The sequence below is a fragment of the Anarhichas minor genome, unplaced genomic scaffold, assembly GCF_050575085.1.
Source record: "Anarhichas minor isolate MPS153535 unplaced genomic scaffold, ASM5057508v1 ptg000042l, whole genome shotgun sequence".
NCBI lineage: Eukaryota > Metazoa > Chordata > Actinopteri > Perciformes > Anarhichadidae > Anarhichas > Anarhichas minor.
This window is the reverse complement of record NW_027466488.1, coordinates 8,287,287-8,299,480: the sequence shown is the minus strand read 5'-3', so window position 1 is coordinate 8,299,480 and position 12,194 is coordinate 8,287,287. Positions and strand designations below refer to the sequence as shown.

General features: G+C 42.0%; 1 protein-coding gene across 1 annotated transcript in view; it reads right to left on the bottom strand.

Moving 5' to 3' along the window:
• Positions 1 to 508: 508 nt before the first annotated feature.
• Positions 509 to 12,194, bottom strand: part of LOC142970058 (talin-2) — a 59,663-nt gene continuing 47,977 nt past the window's right edge. Inside the window, exons 44-57 of the mRNA XM_076110208.1 lie at positions 11,833 to 11,952; positions 11,410 to 11,556; positions 10,084 to 10,250; positions 9,012 to 9,195; positions 8,706 to 8,831; positions 7,153 to 7,269; positions 6,846 to 7,031; positions 6,579 to 6,686; positions 5,979 to 6,084; positions 5,206 to 5,330; positions 3,754 to 3,942; positions 3,479 to 3,661; positions 3,241 to 3,366; positions 509 to 2,596 (exon numbers count right to left, since the gene is read on the bottom strand). Of these exons, the coding sequence (XP_075966323.1) occupies positions 2,468 to 2,596; positions 3,241 to 3,366; positions 3,479 to 3,661; positions 3,754 to 3,942; positions 5,206 to 5,330; positions 5,979 to 6,084; positions 6,579 to 6,686; positions 6,846 to 7,031; positions 7,153 to 7,269; positions 8,706 to 8,831; positions 9,012 to 9,195; positions 10,084 to 10,250; positions 11,410 to 11,556; positions 11,833 to 11,952 (2,013 nt within the window). The 3' untranslated portion in view covers positions 509 to 2,467. The remainder of the gene's footprint in view (positions 2,597 to 3,240; positions 3,367 to 3,478; positions 3,662 to 3,753; positions 3,943 to 5,205; positions 5,331 to 5,978; positions 6,085 to 6,578; positions 6,687 to 6,845; positions 7,032 to 7,152; positions 7,270 to 8,705; positions 8,832 to 9,011; positions 9,196 to 10,083; positions 10,251 to 11,409; positions 11,557 to 11,832; positions 11,953 to 12,194) is intronic.

Here is a 12,194-nt window from a genome sequence, read left to right as displayed (position 1 = left end):
AGAGGCTTAAAAGCACGAGGAGAAAAAGCCAATTCATAGAATATCAGTGACTTCATAACACACAATAAAGCAGTTGACAAACTAAAATCTCCAGTCTGTCGTAGTTTAGAAGCACTGTGGTACATGCCCATGGAATGCAGTACAAAAATGTGTCCATATATATAATATACATACTTATATATATATATATGCTGATGGTACATCTACAGCAACACATTTTGTTGACTGGTGGACAGTTCCTCTGTCATCCCCAAAAAGGCCTTACATGTGGCAGCGTTCAGCACTTAAAGGAACAGTACGTTAAGAAGTGAGACAATAAATGTTAGGAAACCCCGACGGACATGAACCTACATTCCCAAACAATCGACCAGCACCTTCGACTGACCGATGAGGTGAAGCGGTCACTCAAGCTGACCAGACACTGTATGGGCTACGGACTAAGGCACTAATAATAACACTACAGACTTGACTGATGAGTAGTGGACCCCATTCCCCCCCCCCCACACAAAATACAATGCCAGACAACACCTCTGAATTCAGACCCCAACTGTTAAAAAAAACTAACTGTAATGTGACGGTCTGTCTTGAGCCATTAGCTGTGGTATACGGTCTTGTATGTGGAGGTCAGAATCACTCAGTGCATCCTTCAAAAGGTAAACTCTGTCACTGTATCAACAAAGAGATGCATCTGAAGCACAAAGCCATGCATTTTCACAGCAGGACCTAATCTTACGATTTACTGTAGTTTAATATAGAAACACAGCCCATAAAGTAAGACGAGGGAACCAAACACTACAATCAAACTCGGTAAACAAAAGGTTCTTCTATTGCAGCAAGTAGTATATTCAGTATAGTCACACAAAGCACCCTGCAATTCACAGAGTGATGGAGCAAAAAAAAGGAGATGAACTGCAGTGATTAGTGTTGCAGTCACTTCACTTTCAATCCACTTATTTTAACAGCAATTCTAACCAGTTTTATTTGATACAATTAAGCTTATTGCCACATTTTTTTGTGCTGCTTTCTGAATTTACAGAATTGGGAGTTGAATGGAGTCAAATCAATCCCTGGCAGTGGTTGACAGTGGGATAGAAAATCACCAAGGGAAGGGCCAAAGTAAATCTGCAGGCAGTAGTAACCGCCAGACGAAGCACAGAAGTGGCACTGCACGGCACTCCATCGATTCAAGACGTCTGAGGCATTTACAGGTATTCTTCATTTGCAAGATGTTGTAGCCAATCAACCTGCCTGGTTACTCCAACCACATATTATATACTTAAAACAAGCACTCCATTATACAATATCATCTCCTATATTATTACTTGAAGTTTGCATGGTGTAAGGGAAACCAACGCTGCCTCCTAGAGCACCATCCATGTTATTGCATGATGATCAAATTCAGTTGACGGCGTTTGTAGGTCTCAATACCCTTAAGATGTATGAAGGATATCTGACCACAGGCTCTGCTAGTTGCGGTAAATAAGTGAGACCATTTCTGACCCCTCTTCGCTAAAAAACAACAACTACAGGAGTAATAAATATTCCTTCAACGGTAATATGTGGTCCTGTGTAGAAAAGCATTCACATGGTAAGGTAATGTAAAACATTCTACTCGAGTCTGAGCGGCTGCACACGATGACACCTATATTCAAGAGCTCAGACAAACATGTAGAATTTGTTGCACCTTAGAAAGACATTTTGCATGTAGAGCCCAACAATATTTGCATAAAAAAAATGAAACCAAAGACGCTTACATCACGGTCTACTTTAAAAGGCAGATTCCCCAAAAACAACTGTCTGTTATTGAAATTTACACTGTGGTCCAAGAAACACCAAATATGCGTCTTACCTTCCATATAGGGTTAATGACCACTGAATCAAAGTCAAGACACGTCACATGATTGAAACAGATATTAAGGTGCCAACATTGGAGCATAAAAGACAACATTCAAACAATATCAGAGTACCGAGCTGAAATCGTGGTGTTGCAGTGAAACGGCTATATCACATGAACGGCAATACAATCTTTTTTCTTCAGATTTAGAGCTGCAATTTGCGAAATAAAAAAAAGAAAAAAAAGGAACTGTAGCTTAAGGGCAAACATGAGAGCATGTGAGCTGTGCCGTTTGTCCAGAGCGTGTCACATTCTGGTTCAGATCGGATCAGTCAGAGTAGTTATGCTATACATCAGGACAATGAGCAGTTCTTCAGTCGTTTTTTTTTTTTTGAAAGTAGTCAGTTCCATACAGTAGTAATTCAAACATGCGAGTTTGAGATCTTTCCATGTGAGGTGGACTCACTGCAGACTCGGGCATTACTGGTTTGTAAAAACAGTCACAACATATGTGAAGTCGCTGTAGGCCACATAGCTGCTCAAGTGTGCCGTTAAAAAGGACACAACTCGCAACACAAACACAGATGTGCTCTTCACGCGGCTTAGAGCGTATGCAGATGCGAGTTTGAATATTTAGTTGTCGTCCTCTCGTAGTTCGCTGGGCAGGAACTTGTACTGCTGCTGCCTGATTTGAGCCAGTTTCTTTCGAGCTTCTTCCAGCTCTCTCTCCTTTCTCAGCATCTCCTCCTGCGCTGCAATGATCTAGACGGACAAAAACACATTTTAACTGCTACAGAACTCTGTAAAACATATTTTGAGACAGCAGCCTCATTTTCACTCAGCCCGCTTTTGGTTCACATAAGACACATACGCTTAAATATTAACAAATCTGTTTGATGAGTGTGTTTGTGTGCGTACGCACAGGTGTACTGAGCTTCAATTCCCACATTTCGAAAATCAAAAATACAGTCTTGGTATGAGTACTGGATGAAAGAAGATTAACAATTTTTTGAGGAGGAAGGAATTAATCTAGAAACTGAGTGCGTTTAAAAACTTGGTCTACATTGTTAAAGGCATTAAGTTAATGCAGCCAAATGTCAGTGCCCAGCTACGTGTGACAGTGTAGCAAAGAGAATTCAAGAATGTGATAATATTGTAATAACTACAGGAAACTATTTGAGCCTATATGTAAGTGAGGACAGACAGTATTTCTTACGTTTTGGATGTTTAAATAAAAGCAATCTAGTGCTAATATGTCCAAATCTTCACTTGTCAAAAATGATTAAATAAGTATAAAATTGCCAATTAACAAATGAACTATCACATGTGTGTATCACATGTTCCCCACTCAGGTTAGCAAGTGAAACCAACTTCCAAAAGCTCCCTCCACTGCTCTGCGTTCTTACCTGTGCTATTCCCCCCACGAACTTCGTCTTGACCACCACGTTGGCTTCATCTGCTTTGTCAAACGCTGCCTTCTGAGCGGCCCGCACCAAGTTGTCGGAGGCCTTCTTTACTGCATTCCCAGCAATCTGTGAGAGAAAGAGATCAGTTGAGAGCAGCTAACGGCAGCATAAAGAGACAGTGAACAACAACACTGAACCTGCTCCATGTCATGAGAACAAATTGGGAGTTGAGCTGCACCTGTAGTCTCCTCATGGCCTCGGAGTCCTGGTCAGCCTTCACCTTACAGGCCACCAGCAGCTGGGCGGTGGAGGCAGCCACCTGCTTGGCTGAAGAGATGAGCTTCTCCTCACTTGCATGGCCTTGCACGGAGGCGTTGGCTGCCTCACACAGGTTGCTGGTCGCTGCTGCTACCATACGTGCCTGGAAGAGAAAAGCAGAGACGGAAAATGTTGCTGGCAAAATTGTGCCTCAGATTGTAAACTGCAGAAAATGGCCCCTTACTGCAGACTTACAGCGGAGATGAGCCCCTGGGACCACTGTCCGTCGTCCACAGCGTTGGCAGGGATGAGGCCCACTTTGCCCTGAGCCACCAGCTCTCTCTGGGCAGCCGAGGCCGATTTGACCAAAGCGCTGGTCGCTGCAGCGATGGACTTGGCTGCCTCCAGGATCTGCTCCTCAAAGTTCAGCGTCTCGTCTGCTTGCTGAGGGTTAAGGAAAGAAATCAGTCGGACAGGATCCTTCAAGAGGCCGGAGTTTCCTACCTTCAGTACCACTGGGATTATAAGTGAAATACCAAGTCAAATCATCGCAGATCGCTCCCAAATGTAACTCTTTTCAACTTGGAGATGAAGAAAGTTACATCCGACTGATGATTTTTGGTGACTAAGAGAAACAAAAGATGTCTTTAAGCAGCCAGATACAAAGCATCTTTTTTTAACAGCTGATAAGGAGCTAGATGCAACCGAAGAAGAAACAAGGCTCTGCACGACGATTATCTGTCAGTGTTACACATCCGATCATACTCCGCCTGTTTAGAACACACACATTCACACCACAAGTCTGTAGACAGGGCGGGACACTGTAGGAATATGTTTGATATATAGTTGGAACGGAATAACAACCTAATATATCAAACATATCAGACAGAGCCCTGCAGAGAAGGCCTCCGGTGGTGGGGGCAGGCAGGGAAGGGTTAACTGGGAGCCAGAGGACATATACTGGGACAAGCTTTAGCAACAGCTAGCACAGGACGGATGATGGGAGGACGACGGGGAAACACGGCAGAAGGGAATATGGCTGAAGATAATATATAATGTATGAGTTGTCACGGATATCCAATAATGGGTAAAACTTGAATGTCCGTGATAGTTATGGAAAGTTCAAATGAAGAGATTCTGGTGAAGTTCTGATCTTAAATCCAGGTCAAGGAAAGTTTGATCGGAACATTTCAGAGGGAGGAGACGGCACAAGACACTGAGCAACATTCTGTAAATGTCAACAAAAACTAAATGTGTCATTTTGTTCCTGTGAAATCTCAAACTCCCAACATTGAAACTTGAATACAAACCACAAAAAAACAACAGAGATGTTTACTGAGAAGCAGAGAACATTGATGAAGGTATAAGGGGTCATGCTTCAAAGCATTGCTGCAAAGGAAATGTGTCTAATATAGATTATATACTTCTGTATTTTTACTTGAGCAAACTTTTGAATGCAGGACTTTTACTTGTATTGGAGTATTTTTACACTGTGGTATTAATACTCTCACTAAAAGATCTGATAACTTCTTCCACTACCGCCTACAACCTATATATTTATACTAAGCATTGTAATGAAAGCTTGCGTTTTATGAGTCATAACCTTTCACTTTTTTTCTACTGCTCTGCAACTCTTTCAGGACCAACTCTGTCTCTCCACACACCGACGACGTCACAGTGAGTTATGTCATGTGGTAACTAACCCACCTTGGGCTTGGCTCGGGGTTTGAGCTGCTCCAGCTTCTTAGCTGCTGCTTCAATGGACGCTGCCGCTCCGAGCAGCTCTGTCTCTGCAATCACTGTTGGATCCTCGGGGTCCACCCACTCTGAACCTAAGGCACGAAATGCACACACACACACACACACACACACACACACACACACAATTAAAAAAAAAAACAGGATTTTAAAAACGTACTTCTGGAAGCAGTGAGTCAAAAGATCCATGCCACACAACAACAACACCGTGATTACACACATCACTGCATCCCATGCATAGCTGATGGAGGCCACAGACTGCCGTTCACTGAAATGAAGATGGAGTGATTGATTTAAAATGAGATGAAACGAAAATGAAAACGAAGCGCGATGGTTTGAACTGACTCAATGTACTTGAGAAGCCTGAGAGCAGCTGGATTTCAAAAGGAGATTAAATGAATCAATGTTAGCGGAGAGGAGAGGAGGTGTCGAACAGCTCGCAACTGGTGAAATAAGTCACAGAACAAAAAAACAATCCGAACTTACCTCCATCTGTGGCAAGAAACAGAGGACAGGGGTATTACCAAAAGATTGTCTAAAAGGAATGTTTCGCTGTTATTTGGGAAATGAAAAGCTTATTCCCTTGTAGATGTAGTAGCCTCCTACTGGGGATTATAAACATGGCAGATTTTGTTGTAAGCTTCATTAGTAAAGAAATAAAAGTTATTTGAGTTCATCCCAAATAACACTGCCGAAGGTGTGTGAAGAGTGTGTGCCCTTACCTTTCATGGCCTCTGCAGTCTGGATGAGCTCTGTGACAGCTCCTGCCACTCGTTTGGAGCAAGCTGCCAACTGCTGCTTCTGATCTGCAGTAGGCCTCTGCAGAACCTACACACACACACACACACACAAAAACACACATTTAACAAACACTATTCTGCTTGAAAAAAGACGGAGACAACATTCTTCTGGTTGTGTGCAAACAATGAGGAATGGTCTCCACTGGATTAATAAAAGTAATGGCTTTTTTTTCCTTTCAGAGCTAAATTACATTTGATTTTTTTGACCCCTAAAACTCTATTAGACCCACAGTTGGCTCAAACCTTACAAACTCCATGTGGCCAAGTATCATTTAAAACCACAACACTTTACTAAAATTTAAATTAATGTCCAAGAAATCAAACTGGTCAATTTTTCTTCTATATTTGGGGAAAAACATTTATTTTTTAATGGTGAAAATCAGTCTAATGTATTTCGACATAAGCCATGATGAGAGCATCTTTCTACTCCTAAAACTGCCATTTGCCACAAACCTTCATCGTCTTACTTGTGAATGCAAACCACTAAATATCTCTCACTCTCCGTCTTCCTGACTGACTTACAAATAGCACTTGTTCCAGTAAATCGATGTATCCAGTTGTGCACTCTGATCCGAACATCAGCGCCCTGTTCTTCACCTCCTCGCTGACCTCTGGATGGTAGGCCGCTTGCTGAAAAACAGATTCAACAGGACTGTGTAACTTTCCTTTATATATATATGTGTGTATATATACACACATATATATAAAAGGAAAGTTATAGTAACAACATGACATTAAGTCATAAGACATGTATGAATCTGTCTACTAGTAAGGGAAACAAAAAAGAACCTTGCAGGTGGTGAGCATGTCTGAAATAGCCTTGCGGCTGAGGTTGGCTGTATGGATGACGTCCTCCTGCCGGCCAGAGTTCCCAGCAGCCACTGCTTTAGCGGTGGCCTTGGTGATGCCCTTAGTCATGCGAATGAACTCCTCAGGTGTGGTCGTCTTGTTGGGAGCATCCCTGGATTGAAACACCTGGGGATGACAAAGTGGGTGGGTGTCATTTGGCAGTATGCAAATTTGATTGGAGACACTGGCAAAAAAAAGAATATCCAGTAAAACTGAATTAATTTAAGTGCCCTCCACACATCCTCACCACCAATTCCTGTTTGATGCACTCGATTGTGGCCTCCAGTGCTCTGGTGCCCCGAGTGGCCTCGTCCTCTACAGCCTTGACCGTCTTCAGCAGGGACGTCACATTGGTCACCATCACCTGACGGACAAACAAGAGAACACAAAAAGTGAAAACTGATCAAATCGTCGTTCATACATAACATTTCAGAGCAATGGAGCACTAGAGTATGTTTATGCGTCATGATGACCAAACTATGAAAATGATTAGGTCATTTCTGTAATATTGAGGCTAACAATGAGAAAATATGAAACAATCAAACAAAAGATAGAGACAACTGACACCTCTACGTACCAACAAAGTCGTGTTTTACATTGCAACACAATAGGACAACTTACACTATACATGACTCACAATGGCTCCCCCTAAAATGACTAAACAAATGTTGCCTTACTTTGCATGATGGATATAACCTCCTACAGTTTTCTTCTGTGGTTGAAGACTATGAGGGTGTACAATATCAAACTCAACAGACAGGGGGCGCACAGAGCCCAAGCAGGAAAGCCCACAGCCATCAAGACAAGACGCTAAAAATCGTACAAATGGTTTACAAGATTCTTTTTCCCTTCGGGTCCTAAAATTGCATGCGAGGCATGTTATTATTATCTGAAAGACTCCATGACACACTGAGCAGCCACAGACTGACACGTTTTAAAACTTCTCAGCTCGAGGGGATAACGAGCAGTCAGCAGTGTGGCTTGGACACTGTACACTGCATGTAGGGGCAATTTATATGTTGATAGTATTTAGTTGTTCTACTCAGAAGAAGTATTGTGTAAATATTCTAGATGTTTGCTTCACTTAGATTAGATTTTTAGGATTAGAGTAGGCAGGTATAGGACCAACACATCATGGACAGTAGACTCTTTTGCATGCCTATACCACATACCCATGGTGCGTCAGTGGCCCTTTGATTTACATTCTTCTGCCAAATGGCCACTACACCGGAATATGTGTTGAAGTAAAGGATTCAGACTATTTATCTTTGATATAAATATCCCAGTTTCCTTTTATCCAGAACATTCATTTCCTGGCTATTTACATTACTGGGACGTGACTCGTGTGAACAGGTTTCATGATGACAGGAGAGGTGCTGTAGCTGATTAATGGCCCTGCCTGAGGAAGAGGAGGATGTCTGCTATGCATTCATACTATGGTTGTTCCAATACCAATACCAGTATCGGAAATGTCTCCTATTCAGCCTAAAATGCAAACTTTTTTGTATTGTTTTTAATGCACTGGTATCATTCGTACTTCGTATCGCCCAATACGGAAGTTCAGGGAATTGGAATGAGTATCAGGAAGGAAACAAATGGTATCGGAACATCTCCAAGTTCATCAATTTAGATGAGGATTTCTTGTTATAGTCTGTCATTGGAAAAAAAGGATTTTATATGCGTATTTCAGAAATACAACTAAACACAACACAGTCACCATATTTAACTATTCAAGCCCACTGGAGGCCTTTAAATTAGATGACACAGTTTCAGGACCTGCAGACTCCCCGGTCCCCTCACCTTGGCAGCGCTCTTCAGCTGGTACATAGATGGATCATCTGCTGCCTTGCCAGCGGCACACTTGGTGGCACTAATGAGCTCAGCCAGCGCCTTAGCCACATCTTTGACAGCATTTATGAGAACCACCTGGAGAAAAGGACACACCGGTACAGACGGACACCAATTTATTACAACTCAGCCGGGGAAAGAGAAGAGACTCTGAAAGGTTACTGCCATGAACCGCTCATTCTTCGATATCTCTGATAACAGGAGCAGTGAATAAAGGACAAACAGAAAACCGAGGGAAGAAAAACAAGATGGACTAACCTGTGTCTCAGGGTCATCAGCGCCAATACTGGCAGCTCCCAGTTTGACCACATCTGTGAGCTGGGTAATGGTTTTGGCAGAAGACTGGGCGGCCTGAGCCAACCTGTTCTGCCCGGAAGCCGCACCGGACACCAGCATCTTTGTGTCCTCTACCAGAGCTTTAGCCGTCTTCAAAATGTTTTCCCTGACAGAGAAAAATGAGGAGGCATAAAAAGAAAGGAGACAAAAGCCCAGATCTGAAAACTAAAAATGTAAATGTGTGTGACTCACAGTGATCAAAATGATGCACACTGGCCCTCTTTTCATATCAAAGACATTTGTACATCAAACGAGGTGCAAACACAAGGATAGGTAAGACAATGTCACAAGTCTGTTATTTCTCTGAAATTGACAGAAAATGTAGGAAGCTGCTGCAAAGTTTCTTCTTGATTTCTAAGTGAGCTGCGTGACATAATTTGATATAGAAAAGGGATTCCATTCCCTTTCATCCTGCCCCGGCAGGGCTTCTCTACATCTTTGCTTTCATGATTCTTCAGTGAGGTACAGTACAATTTCACTAACAATTATCTGTAAGGATCTAGGTTAATACATGTAATGTGCCAAGTCCTGTCTTGGATCATTAGATTTGTATCTTTTTGAACTAAAATTCATTTAAAAATAACAAGGCTGACTAAGTTTAACAACCTTTAGAAACTACATTATGGACACGTTAACTAAACCTTTGCGCGACAATATGGGATTTGTAGAATATAACAAAATTATTTCTGATTTATTTTAGCACGATGGGGATCCTGCCTCCAAGTGGAGTCTTTAGTCTAAGAGCAAGAAGAGTAAGCGATGTAACACTTCCTTCATCTTTCAAACCCTGAGGGTAATTTGTAGTTTCTAACTCCAGAGACTTCCTGCCTCCATGTTCACCAGCTAATATGTCATGCTGTCTGCTTCAGATGAAAGACAACCAGAGGGAAAATCTTAGTCTCCAGTCGTGTCTTGCACTTGTAGACTTAACTGATGTCTCACACAGTTGTATTTGGTATACAGGTATACAATCTGGGACATTTGCAGCTCTAACCTGTGATCAGCGAAGGACTCGTCATCCTCTGCATTGAGGGTGCCGGCGGAGGCAAACATGATGGTGGTGTCCAGATCGGCAATGATGCCAGACACTGCGCTGGCAGCTGTGATGCAGGCCTGAGTGCCTTTGTTGCCTGCCTGGAGGGCCGAGAGCACCAAGGATACCTGAGGACACACACGCATCACACCCTATAATCATACAGGTGTGCAGATATATCTTGACCTAAGGCAGAGAGTACAATTATAAATACTTAACGGTTTGAAAAGCAGCTGGAATAGTGTCTTCTCTATTTCGTACACAACCATTTCTTAAAATTAGTTTCTACTACCGTCGATTACTACTGTTAAGTAATAATGCTATTTTTTGGTCATTCAACTGAAAAGTCCAAAATACCAGTGGCAAATTTGCTGTGACAGCAAAACACCATGTCGGCGCAGAGCAATGCACAACATCACTCACTCGGGGAAATGAGAATGTGTTAAACTGTCTTCCAATCCATTTGTTTTCCTCACAGATGCCTGAGTGGCAGCAGAAATTGATTAACTGATGTTTGCGGAATGTAGCTACCTAAAAAAAAAAAGAAATGACTTGGCACTTGAATTTTTACATGAAATAAATGATGGCTTCAGAGAAGGATAGGAGATGAAAACAGAATGAGCATATTACGCAGGCAACGCTTTTCTTTTCTTTTTCAAGATGTTAAGCAAAAGAATAAACTCTTGCTTTATTGAGATTAGTATATATATATAAAGCAAAGTGATGGGGATTCCCTAGTACAAATACCTCTAGGTATAAGTTTGCATTCACATGCCACATCTTTACAATGTTGCTGAACTGCTTGGATATGATTGGTGCAATACTTAAGCATGAATTATTAAAAACAGTCTGCAGAGTAGTGTATTTTGCCAAGGACTATGAATTAAACAGTCAGCCTTTGAAGCTTAAGCATGCCGTTAGCAAATGGTCTCTTCCAAAATGCATTAATTCAGGAGGCATATGATGAAATGAATTATAGCCCTAAGCCTTTTATATTGTGGATACCATGAGAACAGAATCACTTGGTGAGAGAATAATGTGAAGAACAAATCAGTACCGAGCTAGTTTGTTGTGGTTCATACAAGGCCGAGCAGAAAAAGCTCCCGCACTGAATGATTTTGTATTAACATAATTAAGAACAGATAAAAGATAGAAAAGCGATATATTAAGTTAACGTAAGGGGCAACTTGGATAATCAATAGGATAAAAGACACAATTATATGCATTTAAAAAAAAATAAAAGACAACAAAATTCGAACCCAGATCTTTTCAATGATTGGGGAATACCTTCTCTGTGACTGCACGGGCACATTCAATGAGCTCTCGTTTGGTGAAACCGTCGGAGGGAGTGATCTGCAGAGCTCCAGCCTTCTGGACGAGGAAGATGCAGCCATGTCCGAGCTCCTGCACTCGGTTCTTGATCTGGAAACCAATCTGGTGGCAGAGAACACAGTACAATACAAATTCACTGAGCAATCCAGTTTGTAAGAGACAATTTAGATAAATAATAAAATCTTTACTGTGAATGTTTATACAGAAAATGTGTCTCAGCTCAACCATGATATCTTTCCTCAATGCTAATTGTTCACATACCATTTTTAAACATATGCAGCTGTATGTGTTAAAAAGATAAATATGCCACACTGATGTAGCAGAGCTGTATAACGGGGAGGACAATGAGTCACTGGGTGACATCCAGGCCATCCTCACCTCCTCTGGCTCAGCTGTGTGAGCAGCCAGTCGTCCCTGAACGGCCAGCTGGCTGTAGTCCACGGTCACCTGAGAGGCCAGGCCTCCCAGCTCGTCTGGACATGTCACTGATTTGGTCATCTGAGGGATTAACACAACACTCACTGTCAGTCAAAACTGGAACACACACATTCACTCCACTGCCCTAGACAGTACACAAAGGGGCTGCATGTACAATAGTAATATGCCTTTTTGTAAAGCGCTAAATGTGTTCCATATAAAGACAGTATATATATGAAAGAAAGCCGGTGGTGATGAATAAAATTTACATTTAATTTAACGCAGTCGACATTTCACCTAAGGCTGTCAGCGCATTAGACATT